At 43.4% G+C, this 19,280-nt stretch overlaps 1 protein-coding gene across 2 annotated transcripts in view; it reads left to right on the forward strand.

Moving 5' to 3' along the window:
• Nucleotides 1–19,280, forward strand: part of LOC139387948 (high affinity cAMP-specific and IBMX-insensitive 3',5'-cyclic phosphodiesterase 8B-like) — an 85,433-nt gene that overhangs the window by 50,379 nt on the left and 15,774 nt on the right. For both annotated transcript variants that reach the window (XM_071134346.1, XM_071134347.1), the window contains exons 11-19: nt 5,829–5,868; nt 6,131–6,208; nt 7,169–7,245; nt 8,629–8,793; nt 9,403–9,460; nt 10,180–10,309; nt 13,344–13,542; nt 17,273–17,490; nt 17,978–18,116. In XM_071134346.1, coding sequence (XP_070990447.1) covers nt 5,829–5,868; nt 6,131–6,208; nt 7,169–7,245; nt 8,629–8,793; nt 9,403–9,460; nt 10,180–10,309; nt 13,344–13,542; nt 17,273–17,490; nt 17,978–18,116 — 1,104 coding nt within the window. The remainder of the gene's footprint in view (nt 1–5,828; nt 5,869–6,130; nt 6,209–7,168; nt 7,246–8,628; nt 8,794–9,402; nt 9,461–10,179; nt 10,310–13,343; nt 13,543–17,272; nt 17,491–17,977; nt 18,117–19,280) is intronic.

A 19,280-nucleotide genomic window follows, 5' to 3' on the forward strand; every position in this document is an offset into this window, starting at 1 on the left:
AAAATAAAATGATCAGGTAACATTACACTCACGGAAGTTCCAAAATAATAAAGACGTTACAAATGTCATATTATGTATATTTACAGTGTTGTAACGATGTGCAAATGATTAAAGTACAAAAGGGAAAGTCAACATAAATATGGGTTGTATTTACAATGGTGTTTGTTCTTCACTGGTTGCCCTTTTCTTGTGACAGCAAGAAATATGTGTCTCTAATATGGTCATACATTTGGCACGCGGTTTAGGAAGTGCAGCTCAGTTTCCACCTCATTTGTGGGCAGTGTGCACATATCCTGTCTTCTCTTGAGAGCCATGGCTGCCTTTCTCAATAGCAAGGCTATGCTCACTGAATCTGTACATAGTCAAAGCTTTCCTTAAGTTTGGGTCAGTCACAGTGGTCAGGTATTCTGCCACTGTGTACTCTCTGTTTAGGGCCAAATAGCATTTTAGTTTGTGTTAATTAGTTTTGTTCATTATTTCCAAAATGTCAAGTAATTGTCTTTTTGTTTTCTCATGATTTGGTTGGGTCTAATTGTGTTGCTGTGCTGGGGCTCTGTGGGGTCTGTTTGTGTTTGTGAACAGAGCCCCAGGACCAGCTTGCTTAGTGGACTCTTCTCCAGGCTCATCTCTCTGTAGGTGATGGCTTTGTTATGGAAGATTTTGGGAATCACTTCCTTTTAGGTGGTTGTAGAATATCGTCTCTTTTATGGATTTTGATAATTAGTGGGTATCGGCCTAATTCTGCTCTGCATGCATTATTTGGCGTTTTACGTTATACACTGAGGATATTTTTGCAGAATTCTGCATGCAGTCTCAATTTGGTGTTTGTCCCCTTTTGTGAATTCTTGGTTGGTGAGCAGACCCCAGACCTCACAACCATAAAGGGCAATGGGTTCTATAACTGATTCAAGTATTTTTTGCCAGATCCTAATTGATATGTCAAATTTTGTGTTCCTTTTGATGGCATAGAATGCCCTTCTTGCCTTGTCTCTCAGATCGTTCACAGCTTTGTGGAAGTTTCCTGTGGCGCTGATGTTTAGGTCGAGGTATGTATCGTTTTTTGTGTGCTCTAGGGCAACGGTGTCTAGATGGAATTTGTATTTGTGGTCCTGGCAACTGGACCTTTTTTGGAAGAACATTATTTTTGTCTTACTGAGATTTACTGTCAGGGTCCAGGTCTGACAGAATCTGTGCAGAAGATCTAGGTGCTGCTGTAGGCCCCCCTTGGTTGGTGACAGAATCACCAGATCATCAGTAGACATTTCACTTCAGATTCTAGTATGGTGAGGCCAGGTGCTGCAGACTTTTCTAGTGCCCTCGCCAATTCGTTTATATATATGTTGAAGAGGGTGGGGCTTAAGCTGCATCCCTGTCTCATCCCATGGGTCTGTGGGAAGAAATGTGTGTGTTTTTTGCCTATTTTAACCGCACACTTGTTGTTTGTGTACATGGATTTTATAATGTTGTATGTTTTACCCCCAACACCACTTTCCATCAGTTTGTATAGCAGACCCTCATGCCAAATTGAGTTGAAGGCTTTTTTGAAATCAACAAAGCATGAGAAGACTTTGCCTTTGTTTTGGTTTGTTTGTTTGTCAATTAGCGTGTGCAGGGTGAATACGTGGTCTGTTGTACAATAATTTGGTAAAAAGCCCATTTGACATTTGCTCAGTACATTGTTTTCACTGAGGAAATGTATGAGTCTGTTGTTAATGATAATGCAGAGGATTTTCCGAAGGTTGCTGTTGACGCATATCCCATGGTTGTTATTCTCTCTCTCTGTCTCTCGTTCTTTGTCTTTCTCTCTCTCCCATCTCTCTCTCGCTCTTTCTCGTTCTTTGTCTTTCTCTCTCTCCCATCTCTCTCTCTTTCTCTTTCTCACCTCTTCCTCTTTCTCCACTCACAGTCATCATCCATATTCCTGAATGTTTCCCATGCAGCCCCAGCCAGTGTAATGTACTGCGTTTTACTTCATATATGTTTGTGCATTCCAGCCCAAGGAGGCAATTAATATGCAAGCCAGCTAAATCTGGCAACCTCGTGTGTCCTCAGCAGTGTTTAATCCTATTTCCCCTATTTGGTGCGCGCTGGAGAAAACGAGAGATGGAGAAGGAGGGAGAGAGAAGAGAGAGATTGTTGAGAGTGAACTGGAAGCAGTTGTCTTGTGCCCTGATACATCCTGTTGTGCCTGATGACAGGAGCAAATTGCATTAGACCTAGAGCAAGCTAAGTTGTCGATAGAGAGAGAAAAAGTCTACTGCTCTCTTTTGAAAGACCAGTGCAGGAACATTAGAGTGTGTCTCACCGCCCAGCTGGCAAGCAGGTATCAGGCCACTGTTGACTCTGATCCAGCACACCACTGTAGACAAGCCCATATCAAACTATCAGACCTGTGTTGACAGCTAATGCAGCTAGCAGCCCAGCAGAACTGACTGTAGCCAACAGACAGTCTGCATGCTGCTGTTAGTAGTGCTGGCTACCAGGGTTGGTGTCAGTTCCAATTGAATTTGAAATTCCTATTCAATTCTTGAATTTACTCATGAAGTAAAGAATGTACTTTCAATTCAATTTGAATTTCACCAGTCTGTCAGTCTGTAAGTTATGGAATTGGATTTTAATTGGAATTAGACTCTTTGGACTGTTTGAATTGGGATTGATTTGAAATTGTAAAAATATGTCACCTTTGGAATTGAATTGGAGTTCAATATTTCTACATTTCCCAGTTAATGGAATTAATGCACTTAATATCAAACCTTGACTGCAGTCCTAAATAATTTATACTTGTATTTTTCCAGTAAAGCTATGATATTGAATTGGGAATTTAATTATTGGAATTGACCAAACATGGAAATGGGAGGGATTTAATTATCTCTAAATTCAAAGACTGACCTGGAATTTTAATTGAATTCAATAGAATTTACAGGGAGATGGAATTTAATTAGAATTAACCCCAACCCTGCCGGCTACCTGCTGCCATTAGCCCCCTATAGAGCCGATGTGTAACATAGGCAGTGACAGTACTGACTTTACCTATGTAACGTCCCGTTTGAGTAGCATTGTGTGTCATGGCAAGAGTTAATCCTGAGTCCGTGTGAGGATGCACTAAATGGATCAGAGGTCACTAGTCATCTCAATCCTAAGGGCACGAACACACCAATAGCGTCTGCCTGCCGAGAGTACCCTCTTAGAAAAAAAGGTGCTATGTAGAACCTTAAAGGGTTCTTCGGCTGTCCCCATGAAGAACCAATTTTGGTTCCAGGTGGAACCCTTTTGGGTTCAATGTAGAACCTTTCCACAGAGGTTTCTACCTGGAAACAAAATGGTTCATACGTTGTTGTACGAATCGGACCAAAATGCAGCGTGGGTTGGGTTCATCATCTTTATTTAACGTGAACCTGCAAGAAAAACCAATAAAGAAACTAACGTGAAGCTATGCAGTGCTCAAGGCAACTATACACAAACAAGATCCCACAACCAACAGGTGGGAAAAGGCTGCCTAAGTATGATTCCCAATCAGAGACAACGATAGACAGCTGCCTCTGATTGGGAACCATACCAGGCCAACCTAGAAATAAATAAACTAGAATGCCCACCCTAGTCACACAACGACCTAACCCAAAATAGAGAATAAAGGACCTCTAAGGTCAGGGCGTGACACAGCCAAAGAACCCTTTTTTCTAAGAGTCGACTTGCAAACTGATTTTGCATTTAGAATCACGGGAAAATGTCGGAAGTCAGACGTCAACAATGTGCTGAACGAACGATAGACAAATGGGAGATCTACATTCGGTGCGGTGTGTGCGACCCTTTACAGAACACTGGAGCCCTGCACGGGCATGAATTTGACGTCATACCCATGTCCCCGACGTTCAAGGCCTACCCGGGGCCGAATGCTGCTACCAAATTTAAAGACCGGCCCAGTTTGGAACCCGAAATAACTTCCTCAGTTCGTAAATCCATTAGCTCCATTGGCTGTCTGTCTGTCACTTGATCCCTGCGCGCAGGCAGCTCGCTCTGCATGCACCCTGCTCATGGCGCTCTGAGTCTGAGTGTCCATAGCAATGGCTCCGCTTGGGCTGCTCTGCTCAATGACGAGACATGAGAGAGCGGGGAGTGTTAGCTACTTTTCGTCATTCTAAACGACAAAACTCAAGGAACATTATTATTTCCTGTGACATAAAGTCTCCTGTCTTTTAGTGATACCCGAGCCACGCCCGTACCCTTGTTATTGATGAGTAAAGAGGCTCTATCCGGCCCTAACCCAATGTATAATGTCGGGGCCCGTCGGGCTCGGGTCGGGTACCAGAGCTCTACATCAAACATCACCTTCATCTCTCTCTTTCTCCTTCTCTCCATCTATCTTTCAGTCCCTCTCTCTCTTTGTCATTTTTCTCCATCTCACTCCTTCTTACTTTCTCTGTACTGTACTCCCTCTCCATCCCTCTTTCTCTCTCTCATCTCTCTCTCTCTCTGAAGGGGAGCAGTAGAGGTAAACTAAGATGACTCACAGTATCACATCCCAAAAGTCGCCTATAGTTTTGGTTTGATCACCCCCCCCCCCCCCCACCCCACCCCACCCCTGCTAATAGAAGTAAGGCCAAATAATTTTTTTCATCACATATATATATATATATATATATATATATATATATATATATATATATATATATATATATATATATATATAAATATAAATATAAATATATATATATATATATATATATATATATGTATATTACAGGTTATATATGTTTTTTATAACACTTCAAGGGGTCTTAAAGATCAAAATCAAATAGCCAAATGATCCTTGATATGACCTTCTTAAAACAATTCCTTCTTAAAACAATTCCTTGTTGCTTAGTAGTTTCGTTATCCTAACCTGTAATTTACTTAACCTGCTACTGGGGCCGAAGGAACCGTTAGTAACAGTGGAGCCCGACCAAATCAGATAGACCGACCTCATTATATTTTCTGATCTGACCTTCCAGTGACTTTGAGCTCACAACAAAAAAAATATTTTCAAATCGTAATTGTTTGTGTTGTGTTGTGCCTTTTTCTATTACATTTGACAAGCGTTTAATTACATTTCTTGCACATAAACGTCATCCCTCCCCACCTACCCTCACCCTTCCTCCTCCTCACCTCATCTCCCCTTACACCTCTCCCCTCATCCTCCTTACAGCCCATCAGCTCCCCCACCCGTCTTCACCTCACCTCACCTCACTTCTCATCCTGTGCCAGCTGGCAAATAGAAATCAATGGCTGTGGAAACAGTAAGAACCTATATTGACTGACACCTTCCCAAACATGAACCCAGCTGAACCCTACATGCGTCAGGCCTATAGATTGACCCTCCTGTGTGCAGTAATGTGTAGATCTATGGGCGCAGTAGTTGGGTAATGTTGAGTCCATGTTGAGACTGTCTTATTAGTATGTTATACGCGCTCACTGCAAGAGAGGAAAACTCACAGCAGCCTGACAGACCGTCGGGTCGAAGGATTGCACAATAAAACTGCAAAAGGAACTCTTTCTTACAAAACGCCAGCCAGATCTACTAATGCACTCATGCTCTCTCTTTCTCTCTCTCTCCCTTTCTCTCTCTCTCTCTCTCTCCCTCTCGCTCTCTCTCTCCCTTTCTCCCTCTCCCTCTCCCTCTCCCTCTCCCTCTCCCTCTCCCTCTCTCTCTCTCTCTCTCTCTCTCTCTCTCTCTCTCTCTCTGTCTCTCTCTCTCTCTCTCTCTCTCTCTCTCCCTCTCTCTCTCCCTCTCTCTCTCTGCCTGTGATATGGTCCATATCAAACTGCATTTCTCCTGTTATTGTCTGTCTCAGGTCCATAAGATCAACAAAGATGGAGAACATTCCCAGTCAGGTAAGCTACACTCCCTCTCTCTTTAATCTTTTAATTCATCATAAGGCCACTGATGTAACTTTCAGGGACTTGTTTCGTGAGACAAAATCCCTGAACCCCCCCCCCGTCATGTAAGGATTTCAGACAATTTATCTAAACTGCAAAGTTGAACACTGAACCCTCATAGGCGACGAGAAGTGAGGCTGTTGTCTATCTTTAAGAAATTGTCTCAGTCCTAATCTGGGTCATATCGTCCGTCATCCTGATTTCTTTATTTTCCCAGAGAGCCATTCCCTGCGTCACAGAGACAGAAGGAAAGAGTCGGTTGATACCAGGTCAATCAGCTCACGTGGCAGTGATGGTGAGTGTGTATGAACACCAGGGTACTGTGCGTGCGTCTGTGAGAAATGGTAAGAGAACACTGAGTGAGGGATCTCAATGGAGATAGGGGAAGACAAATATAGAGACAAGAATTTACATTTTTTGGTCATTTAGCAGAGACTCTCTACTGGTCCCCCTCCCCTGCGAATTGAACCCACAACCCGGGTGTTGCGAGCCACCCACTAAGCCACACAGGACCTAAGGAGAAGGACACAGAGAGAGGGGGGAGATAGAGAGAGGAAGGAGGTAAAGAGAAAGGGGGATGAGGAGAGAGGGAGGATCAGAGAACAATGTGAGTCAGATTACAGTACATTATGGAAGACAGTTGAGCTGTTGGCCTCTGATGACATCCCCCTCACTATGACGCAGCTGTTGCTATTTTCATTAGCTGGGCTGAAGTTGTCCTTCTCTTGTCCTCCAACCTCTCTCTCTCTTTCTCTCTCTTTCTCTCTCTTTCTCTTTCCCTCTCTCTCTCGTCTGAATTGACGAGGGAAGTCCACAACAGCAGACAAAGGATATCAAGGATCTGGAAAGATTCTGAATGGTGGAAGGGTCGAAGATCCCTCCCAACGTGTTCTCCAATCTCATAAAACATTTCAGAAGAAGACTCAGTGTCATTATCCTCGCAAGAGGAGGGTGCTAGACCCTTGAAAACAGGTTCAAAATGATTGGCATGCCTATCTGTTTTCCCCCAGTTTTATACCGTCCTTTTTTTGCTCGTATTTATCAAGGGTGCCAATCATTTGGGACCCAACTGTACATAATACATCATTGTACAGAGCAGCCTGCCACCACAGGTCCAGTGGTCTGATGTGCACGTTCGTCGTACGTGGTTCAGTTCACAAGCTCATATAATATCAGCTAGAATGAAATGTTTGACTGGACGAAGAGCATGTTATAGTACTAGCAGTCCTGGTAACTTGTGTCTTGTTGTCTCCAGCACCCAGTCTGCAAAACCGCCGGTACTCATCTGTAGCCAGAATCCACACTATGACCATAGAGGCCCCCATCACCAAGGTACAGTGCACACAGACGCCACACACGCGCGCACACTCACATGCGCACGTTATCCTCGCGGGGGACCTAAAAATGAATTTCCATTCAAAGTCCTATTTTCCCTAGACCCTTACCCTTACTTACCCTTAACGTAACCCTGACCTTAACCCTAATCCTAAACTTAACACGTAACCCTAATCCAAACCCCAAACTTAACTCCTAACTCTAAACCTAACCACTAAACCGTTACCGTAACAGTCATTTTAACCCTATTTGTAACCCTAAACCTAACCGCTAATCTGAAAATAACCTCGGTCCTCGTGAGGACGTGGGAAATGTCCCCGTGACGGAGAATTTTCCTTGTTCTACTATCCATGTGGGGAATTTTGGGGGATTTTAGGTCGCCACAAGGATAGAAGAACCAACCAACCCACACACACACACATTCCCCTCTCCTTTCCCACTCTGTGCTCCTTCCAAACCAATAGAGGATGTTCCTAGAACCATACCTGACACTCCCCGAAGCAAGCGTGAGGATGAGGACCTATCAGAGGCAGTAGAAAGCTCAACAGATCTTCTCAGAGCCCTCTCAACCACACCACATCGGCGAGGATCTGGGACACAACAAGTGTGGTTTGAAGTTCCCATATTGTTGGGACATAACGTCTAGACGACCCAACTGACTATTGATGGTTCTCAGAATGTCACAGGAATGTTCCCGGAATAGTGCTCTGAGAATCCGAAGGAAATCCGAAGGAAAATTGTTCTCTGAACATTTGCAGACATTCTTGGAATGTTATGCAATTTCAAGCTGTTTGCAGTTCTGTGGCCAGTGAAACTCGAAGTCGGTCCATCTGACTGAACAGTGTCCAATAAACCTGATTGGCAAGCATCAGTCTTGATTACGTCAGGTTTGACCTGACGATTCTAATGATTGTGACAACAGAGTTGAAAGATCTGTCAGTCTAATCTGACTCTAGTGCCAGTCTAAGTTTTTTTTAAATTTATCTAATTCACTGATGAGAGTTCAACAGGAATGGATGGTGATTTGATGGGATAGGTGAAGGCCTTATTTAATTGCACAGATCTGGGATCAGCCTATGACTAAAAGCCTCTCCAGAGACCAGAGTGTAACTATAGGCTTTATGATGTTCCTATCTTCTCTGACTAGCTGCTTCATTTGTCCATTTCGTTCCCGACATGATTTCTACGGCATCACATGCAGAGCTCCCTGAAACAGGCTCAAAGAAAGGCACTTTCTGTCTGAAGAGTGAACTTTCTCTTAGGGCTGTGTGTGTGTGTGTGTGTGTGTGTGTGTGTGTGTGTGTGTGTGTGTGTGTGTGTGTGTGTGTGTGTGTGTGTGTTAAATCAAATGTAACTGTGTGCTACATCTCCCTCCTCCAGGTGATCAACATCATCAACGCGGCCCAGGAGTCCAGTCCGGTGTCCGTAGCAGAGGCGCTGGACCGAGTCCTGGAGATCCTGAGGACCACAGAGCTCTACTCTCCTCAGTTGGCCTCCAAGGAGGACGACCCACACACCAACGACCTTGTAGGCGGTCTCATGAGCGTGAGTCAGGGGCTACACACACGCTCTCACACACACACACACACACACACATGCACACGCACACTCAAACATACTTACACACACACACACACACACACAGATCTATTAAACCAAGTTAAGGGATCATTCACAGTGATCAACGTCCTGAAACAGAGAGTTATAGACTGTTTGTCGTACAGGGAATGTATCTCTCCTCACCTCTCCTCATAATCTCTCCTCACCTCTCCTCATAATCTCTCCTCATCTCTCCTCACCTCTCCTCACCTCTCCTCTCCTCACCACTCCTCACCTCTCCTCTCCTCACCACTCCTTTCTCCTCACCTCTCCTGTCTTCAACTCTCCTCACCTCTCCTCTCTTCACCTCTCCTCACCTCTCTTCACCTCTCCTCACCTCTCTTCATCTCCCCTCAACTCTCCTCAACTCCCCTCCCCTCCTATTCTCACAAACACAATACTCAAACACAAGAGTTCCTGAGTTATGTGGGATGTGTCTCGGTGGGTGAATTAGAATGCCGAAGTCATTGTATAATGTCAAATAAGTTGTAATTAGCCAGATTTGGGATATACAGTACCAAAAGAGAGTGATTTGTCGTCTTTTTGCTTCTGCAGGACGGCTTACGGAGACTGTCTGGCAACGAGTATGTCTTCTCCAAAAGTACTTTTCCAAGTAAGCACCAGTCTGTTTCATCATAAAACATCACATAAATGTGATATTTATTCATTATCCTACCAGAATACTTCTGCTACTTACATCTAGGACCCTGGAGTTCACTCTAATCACACAAACTGAGTCTAATCATGTGTAGTTTTAGTGGTATATTTGGGTTGCATAATGTCTTTTTTTATATATTTCATAAAATGTAATAACACTGGAAGCATTCACAGTACTACACATGATGGGGGACATTTAGTGTATGGACCTCTGTCTGTCTGCAGAGTGATCGAAAATAGAAAATGTCTCAGATCATTTATTTAATCAGTTGGAGTCTAGTCCATCGGCAGTCACTGGCAGTCGTTGCGTAATCCACTTATATTTGTTTAAGTCGTGATGGGAGAGATAATTACATACGTCTTCTTTCTGAGAAATGGAAGGGCACTGCTGAGAAGTCCAGAAAAGTCCTCTCCTGCTAATCTTAACGAAACAGCATGTGCTTTTTTCCCCTTGCACTTCTTAATAGACCTTAGTAGACTTCTTAGTAGACCTGTATTTGACCCTTTACCATGAGGCAGTGCTGCTAAGTAACTTAGGGACACAGCTACATTGGAAATTGTTGTTGTTGCGTATTGCTCTTAAATGTCCCAAATGCAATCAATCAATTGATCAATCAATAAATCAATGTTTGTGCGTGCGCGTCAATGAATGGGTGCGTGCATGTGTGTCTACAGATTTGAGCCAGAGTCAGCTGGCCATCCCAGTAACACTGAATGACATCCCTCCGGCCATCGCTGAAATGCTGGATGACGAAGACCAATGGGAGTTTAACATCCTGGAGCTGGAAGCTGCCACCTGTAAGAGGTACGGAGGGAGAGGGAATAGATGAGAGAGAGAGGGGGGAGAGAGAGAGAGGGAGAGAGAGAGAGAGAGAGAGAGAGAGAGAGGGGGAATAGATAGGAGAGAGAGAGAGAGGGAATAGATGAGAGAGAGAGAGAGAGGGAGGGATAGATGGGAGAGAGAGCGAGGGAATAGATGAGAGAGAGAGAGAGAATAGATAGATAGAATAGCTGAGATGCTGGATGACGAAGACCAATGGGAGTTTAACATCCTGGAGCTGGAAGCTGCCACCTGGCATAGGTACGGAGGGAGAGGGAATAGATGAGAGAGAGAGAGAGAGGGGGAGAGGGAATAGATGGGAGAGAGAGGGGGGGAGAGAGGGAGAGAGAGAGAGAGAGAGAGAGGGAGAGGGAATAGATGAGAGAGAGAGAGAATAGATGAGAGAGAGAGAGAGAGAGAATAGATGAGAGAGAGAGAGAGAGAGGGAGAGAGAGAGAGAGAGAGAGGGGTAGAGAGAGCTGCATTTCCTATTACACTGTGACAAATACTCAGACCTAAGAGAATATTTATTTCCCAAAATTATAACTCAATACAAAGAATTTGAAACTACAAAAGATGAAAAGCCAAAATGTGCAATTTTGGCAGCCAAATATAGTGGGGCAAAAAAGTATTTAGTCAGCCACCAATTGTGCAAGTTCTCCCACTTAAAAAGATGAGAGAGGCCTGTAATTTTCATCATAGGTACACTTCAACTATGACAGACAAAATGAGAAGAAAGAAAATCCATAAAATCACATTTTAGGATTTTTAATGAATTATTTGCAAATTATGGTGGGAAATAAGTATTTGGTCAATAACAAAAGTTTATCTCAATACTTTGTTATATACCCTTTGTTGGCAATGACAGAAGTCAAACGTTTTCTGTAAGTCTTCACAAGGTTTTCACACACTGTTGCTGGTATTTTGGCCCATTCCTCCATGCAGATCTACTCTAGAGCAGTGATGTTTTGGGGCTGTTGCTGGGCAACACGGACTTTCAACTCCCTCCAAAGATTTTCTATGGGGTTGAGATCTGGAGACTGGCTAGGCCACTCCAGGACCTTCTTACGAAGCCACTCCTTCATTGCCCGGGCGGTGTGTTTGGGATCATTGTCATGCTGAAAGACCCAGCCACGTTTCATCTTCAATGTCCTTGCTGATGGAAGGAGGTTTTCACTCAAAATCTCACAATACATGGCCCCATTCATTCTTTCCTTTACACGAATCAGTCGTCCTGGTCCCTTTGCAGAAAAACAGCCCCAAAGCATGATATTTCCACCCCCATGCTTCACAGTAGGTATGGTGTTCTTTGGATGCAACTCAGCATTCTTTGTCCTCCAAACACGACGAGTTGAGTTTTTACCAAAAAGTTATATTTTGGTTTCATCTGACCATATGACATTCTCCCAATCTTCTTCTGGATCATCCAAATGTTCTCTAGCAAACTTCAGACGGGCCTGGACATGTACTGGCTTACAGTGCCTTGCGAAAGTATTCGGCCCCCTTGAACTTTGCGACCTTTTGCCACATTTCAGGCTTCAAACATAAAGATATAAAACTGTATTTTTTTGTGAAGAATCAACAACAAGTGGGACACAATCATGAAGTGGAACGACATTTATTGGATATTTCAAACTTTTCTAACAAATCAAAAACTGAAAAATTGGGCGTTTATTTATATATAAATATTTTTTAGATCTAAATATATATTTTCATTTTATTTATATTTTTCGATATGTATACTTTGACAATGTAAGTAATAATGAACTTGCCATGTCAATAAAGTTACTTGAATTGAGAGAGAGAGAGAGAGAGAGAGAGAGAGAGAGAGAGAGAGAGAGAGAGAGAGAGAGAGAGATAATAGATGAGAGAGAGAGAGATAATAGATGAGAGAGAGAGGGAATAGATGAGAGAGAGAGAGATAATAGATGAGAGAGAGAGGGAATAGATGAGAGAGAGAGGGAATAGATGAGAGAGAGAGATAATAGATGAGAGAGAGAGAGGGAATAGATGAGAGAGAGAGGGAATAGATGAGAGAGAGAGAGGGAATAGATGAGAGAGAGAGAGATAATAGATGAGAGAGAGAGGGAATAGATGAGAGAGAGAGATAATAGATGAGAGAGAGAGGGAATAGATGAGAGAGAGAGAGAGGGAATAGATGAGAGAGAGAGATAATAGATGAGAGAGAGAGAGGGAATAGATGAGAGAGAGAGAGGGAATAGATGAGAGAGAGAGAGGGAATAGATGAGAGAGAGAGAGAGAATAGATGAGAGAGAGAGATAATAGATGAGAGAGAGAGAGGGAATAGATGAGAGAGAGAGGGAATAGATGAGAGAGAGAGAGGGAATAGATGAGAGAGAGAGAGGGAATAGATGAGAGAGAGAGAGAGAGAGAATAGATGAGAGAGAGAGATAATAGATGAGAGAGAGAGAGGGAATAGATGAGAGAGAGAGAGGGAATAGATGAGAGAGAGAGAGGGAGGGAATAGATGAGAGAGAGGTAGAGGGGGAGAGGTAGAGACAGAACTGCATTTCCTATTACACTGTGACAAATACTCAGACCTAAGTGAATATATATTTCCCAAAATTATAACACAATACAAAGAATTTGAAACTGTAAAAGATGAAGAAAAAATCAAATATTTATTGGGTGAAAAGCCAAAATGTGCAATTTTGGCAGCCAAATATGTCCTCCTGCCACAACCTGAGGGACAGCCAGTGAAAAGTGCAAAGTAATGTCGATAATATTTCCCATCTTGTTTTGTTTTATCTTTGACAATGTAAGTAATAATGAACTTGCCATGTCAATAAAGTCAATTGAATTGAATTTAATTGACAGAGAGAGAGAGAGGGAGAGAGAGAGAGGGGGGGGGTAGATAAGAGAGAGAGGGGGAATAGATGAGAGAGAGGGAGAGAGAGAGAAAGAGTGAGAGACCAATACAGAAGGGACTTGGAACGAACGCCCTCTCTCTCTATATCACTCATCTATCTCCCCTGTCCTCTCTCTGTCATCCCCGCAGACCTCTGACCTACCTGGGCTTGAAGATCTTTGCTCGGTTCGGGGTGTGTGAGTTCCTGAGCTGCAGTGAGGCTACGCTACGCTGCTGGCTCCAGATCATAGAGGCTAATTACCACGCCTCCAACTCCTACCACAACTCCACCCACGCCGCTGACGTCCTCCACGCTACAGCCTACTTCCTACGCAAGGAGAAGGTCAAGGTAGGCCAAACACACACACAGAGATAAAGACTCTCCTCACGGGCCTGATGAAGACCTTTCGGTCACACCTGCAATATGCTATGGAAGCATACAACAGTGCACTGTACCTAGAGATTGGTTGAATGTGCACACGTAAACTACTTTCACAAGTGAAATGACTACTGACACCAGCTAGCTTGAATGTATCACCGCAACATCATCATGGCCTGACATCTCAGTGTGTTGACTGATGAGTTGATCTATGTAATTCCCTGCCATGTGTTTTCAACAGAGTATCAGTTTGCTTTGCTTGGCAGGAGATGAATGTATGTCAGTGACCAGTGAGAGTTGGAGTGGGGATGTTTTTATTGTTTTCATATTGGACTCAGTCAATACGTGTTTTGCCTTGCCGGCAATGAGATCCTAATACATTGCCTTTCTTTTCTCCCCACTTATCCCCTCCAATAAATATCTCCTCTTCTTGTCATAAAGTGAACATTTGCTAGTGATTATTATTATTAGTTGTGCTCGCATTGCGTGCATTTTTTTTTTAGGTATTATTCCTTTGTTGAGTATGAGGTTATGCTGAGAGAGACTTACACAGTATTTATAGTTTATGCACGATCTCAGACATTTGGGCATGAGTAATCGAGCCCTCAAACGGGCGTCAAAACGTGATCTTTAACCAGCTATCGAAATGTTTTCTTGGAGACAACGTTCGTTTGCTTTGACTCCAGTGTTCCATTTGTACATGTGCATTTGCGGTGCACAAAAAAAAAGAAACCAAGCCAAGCGTCACACAGTTCTTCCCACTAAATCCGCCCTGTGTCTCAATCCCTCAATTGCGTTCCGACCGCTGCCTCTACACACGCGTGCTGAGTGCGCATACAAGCTTTCATTAGGCCTACAGATGTAAATGCCTATAAAAGTGTATCCAACTGATGGGATACACAAGCTGCACTTCTTGCCAAATGATGACAGTTTTATCACAAATTCAAAATGGACTGGTTGATTGAAATAGGGAAATATGTGTTCTAGCAACGACCGCTGCAGGTTCGGATTAATTGCTTCCCGTCTATTTTCCGGTTTAGGCTACTTTGCGAACTACCTAGTGCCATTTAGAATTGGTTAGTTTAGGCTATAACCAGAGATAGCAGTATTTCTGTTACATGTATTTGAAATACGTATTTTTGATTTCTTCTGAGTATTTTGAATTTCACTGGGCTGAACTACACTTCAATGTATTTTCTGTTTTGTATGAACAATGAACAATTGCAAAGCATGCTGAGTATATTCTAATGAGCTCCACCCCAAAACAAGGCCAATAATACCCAGTGTGCTTTGCAGTTCATTTTGATATGTTCATTTTCACATATACATTTAAATTTTTTATCCAGAGTGACTTGCCCAACTAAGGTAGATAAACAACATATCATAGTCATAGCGAAAACAACTTTCTTTGTAAACCGTTATTGAAAATGTTGTTGCAGTTCTGTATTTTGATTAAATACATTGATCTTTATAGTATTTTGTCATTATATTTTGTCATTATATTTTGTCATTTTTGCCATCCCTGGCTGTTACCCCCCCTAAACATAGTCATGAAAATATGCAAAAACACTGGTTTAATGAAGACAAAGAGCATATTTTAAGCATTGGCCTACACACCAAACTGATGCCATGGCTGTAGTTAATCACCATGCAGTTTTCAATGTGGAATTGTGATTCCATTTTTAGAAAATTCCAAAGAACAGGAAGAATAAACTAAATTGAACGTCTGTACATAGAAGAAGACGTTTTGGTTTGTAACCTGAAAATGTTTTCTTTTAACTCACCAAATTCAGTCCCGTTTCAAATTATCACTCTTTGAAAATAACTGTTCCAGACACGAGATGCGCATCACTTCGCACTGGCATAAAATAGTTGTGTCTTAACTGGTATAAGGGCTTGGGAAATAGGAACGCTTTGTCTGCTAAATGAACAAAACAGTGCTATGCCATTGCACAACCTTCTACAAGCAAGCTTTTTGGAGATTGTGTTCCACAATATAATCCGTTTATGTTACTTTTTATTTTTATTTAACCAGGCAAGTCAGTTAAAGAACAAATTCTTATTTTCAATGACGGTCTAGGAACAGTGGGTTAACTGCCTTGTTCAGGGGCAGAACCACAGATTTCTACCTTGTCAGCTCGTTCAATCTAGCAACCTTTCAGTTACTGGCCCAACGCTCTAACCACTAGACTACCTGCTGGTTGCAATAAATTAATCTTAAATGGCACTTGTTTTGTTATTGACTGAATATATACAGGGACATTTTGCAATTAGTATTTGTTATCTGTAATGGTTATGATAAATTATGCATTGTTGCGCACTGTTGACATATACAGTGCCTTCAGAAAGTACTCAGACCCCTTGACTTTTTCCACATTCTGTTATATTACAGTCTTATTCTAAAATTAATTAAATACAACATTTTCCTCATCAATCTACACACAATACCCCATAATGACAAATTGAAAACAGGTTTTTAGAAATGTTTGCAAATAGAAATACCTTATTTAAGTAATTATTCAGACCCTTTGCTATGAGACTCGAAATTGAGCTCAGGTCCATCCTGTTTCCATTGATCATCCTTGAGATGATCCTTGAGATGTGGTAAATTCAATTGATTAGACATGATTTGGAAAGGCACACACCTGTCTATATAAGGTCCCACAGTTGACAGTGCATGTCAGAGCAAAAACCAAGCCATGAGGTTGAAGGAATTGTCCGTAGAGCTCCGAGACAGGATTGTGTCGAGGCACAGATCTGGGGAAGGACACCAAAACATTTCTGCAGCATTGAAGGTCCCCAAGAACCCAGTGGTTTCCATCATTCTTAAATGGAAAAGTTTGGAACCACCAAGACTCTTCCTAGAGTTGGACGCCCGGCCAAACTGAGCAATTGAGGGGAGAAGGGCCTTGGTCAGGGAAGTGGCCAAGAACCCAATGGTCACTCTGACAGAGCTCCAGTGTTCCTCTGTGGAGATGGTAGAATCTTCCAGAAGGACAACCATCTCTGTAGTACTCCATCAATCAGGCCTTTATGGTAAAGTGGCCAGATTGAAGCCACTTCTCAGTAAAAGGCACGTGACAGCCCACTTGGAGTTTGCCAAAAGGCACCTAAAGAAACAAGATTCTCTGATCTGATGAAACCAAGCTCGAACTCTTTGGCATGAATGCCAAGCGTCACATCTGGAGGAAACCTGGCACCATTCCTATGGTGAAGCATGGTGGGAGCAGCAGCATGCTGTGGGGAAAGATAAACGGAGAGAGAGATCCTTGATGAAAACCTGCTCGAGAGCGCTCAGGACCTCAGACTGGGGTGAAGTTTCAACTTCCAACAGGACAACTACCCTAAGCACATAGCTAAGACAACACAGGAGTGGTCCCTGAATGTCCTTGAGTTGCCCAGCCAGAGCCCGGATTTGAACCTGATCGAACATCTCTGGAGAGACCTGAAAATAGCTATGCAGCGACGCTCCCCATTCAACCTGACAGAGCTTGAGAGGATCTGCCGAGAAGAATGGGAGAAATTCCCCAAATACAGCTGTGCCAAGCTTGTAGCGTCATACCCAAGAAGACTTGAGGCTGTAATTGCTTCTTTTTTTCCAAGTACTCAAGTACAACAACAAAAAAATCTGTCGAAAAATGTACAATTTCTATTCCTTGTAGTTAAGTACCATTACTTCCTGGTTGTATCCTTTTCTCAGGGCAGTCTAGAGCAACTGGACGAGGTGGCTGCATTGATCGCGGCGACGGTCCATGACGTGGACCACCCGGGGAGGACCAACAGCTTCCTATGCAATGCAGGAAGTGAGCTGGCCATCCTGTACAATGACACGGCTGTGTTAGAGAGTCACCACGCCGCCCTCGCCTTCCAACTCACCGTCAGTGACAGCAAGAGCAACATCTTCAAGAACATCGACAGGTACAGTCACACAGAGTTTAGAGCAACATCTTCAAGAACATCGATAGCCTAGCCCAGTCCCATATCTGTTTGTGCTGTCTTCCATACCTTTGTGCTGTCTTGCCAACTCCTATAGTCAATGTCACTGGCATGTCAATGACCATAAGAGTTGGCAAGACAGCACAAACAGATCTGGGACCAGGCTAGAGTCACATAGAGTTTAGGGAAGTAAAAGGTGGTTTCCACCTGAAGCCTAAAGTGTTTCCACAGTAGAATTCCAAACCAGAGGCCATGTCCTTGTCAGAAGAATGAATTGGCATGCCTCTTCCTCTACGCCATAAGAGGGATCACGTAACCACTGGCGACAGATATGGAGCATGTTGGGTTATTACCCTGGAACAAATCATGTGATGTGATTCACTTCTAGATGTGTATGAACCCAGAACATTGAGGACAGTTGATTATCCTGGTCCTGTAACCCCCCTCTGTGTGTGTGTGTTTATATTAGGACTCAGTTCCGGACATTGAGGCAGGCCATCATTGACATGGTGCTGGCTACAGAGATGACCCGCCATTTTGAACATGTCAACAAGTTTGCCAACAGCATCAACAAACCGATGGCTGCCATCGAGGAGTCCAGCTCAAACGTAAGACACACACCCTTCTCTGTGTATGTGTGTGTGTTTGTGTGTGTTAGCGTCCGTGTGCAGTTTATTATTACATAACAAAGTCATTAACATCTGCTCATTGTGGTGTGGGAATGGAAAATACTAATATATATACGTAGAAACTCAGCAAAAAAATAAACGTCCTCTCGCTGTCAACTGCATTTATTTTCAGCAAACCAAGTCCATGTGTAAATATTTGTATGAACATAACAAGATTCAACAACTGAGACATAAACTGAACAAGTTCCACAGACATGTGACTAACAGAAATTAAATAATGTGTCCCTGAACAAAGGGGGTGTCAAAATAAATCAAAAGTAACAGTCAGTATCTGGTGTGGCCACCAGCTGCATTAAGTACTGCAGTGCATCTCCTCCTCATGGACTGCACCAGATTTGCCAGTTCTTGCTGTGAGATGTTACCCCACTCTTCCACCAAGGCACCTGCAAGTTCCTGGACATTTCTGGGGGGAATGGCCCTAGCCCTCACCCTCTGATCCAACAGGTCCCAGACGTACTCAATGGGTTTGAGATCCGGACTCTTTGCTGGCCATGGCAGAACACTGACATTCCTGTCTTGCAGGAAATCACGCACAGAACGAGCAGTATGGCTGGTGGCATTGTCATGCTGGAGGGTCATGTCAGGATGAACCTGCAGGAAGGGTACCACATGAGGGAGGAGGATGTCTTCCCTGTAACGCACTGCTTTGAGATTGCCTGCAATGACAACAAGCTCAGTCCGATGATGTTGTGACACACCGCCCCAGACCATGACGGACTCTCCACCTCCAAATCGATCCCGCTCCAGAGTACAGGCCTCGGTGTAACGCTCATTCCTTCGACAATAAATGCGAATCCAACCATCACGCCTGGTGAGACCAAACCGCGAATCGTCAGTGAAGAGCACTTTTTGCCAGTCCTGTCTGGTCCAGCGACGGTGGGTTTATGCTCATAGGCGACGTTGTTGCCGGTGATCTCTGGGGAGGACCTGCCTTACAACAGGCCTACAAGCCCTCAGTCCAGCCTCTCTCAGCCTATTGTGGACAGACTGAGCGCTAATGGAAGGATTGTGCATTCCTGGTGTAACTCAGGCAGTTGTTGTTGCCATGCTGTACCTGTCCTGCAGATGTGATGTTCGGATGTA

This window comes from Oncorhynchus clarkii, chromosome 29, assembly GCF_045791955.1.
Source record: "Oncorhynchus clarkii lewisi isolate Uvic-CL-2024 chromosome 29, UVic_Ocla_1.0, whole genome shotgun sequence".
Classification (NCBI taxonomy): Eukaryota; Metazoa; Chordata; class Actinopteri; order Salmoniformes; family Salmonidae; genus Oncorhynchus; species Oncorhynchus clarkii.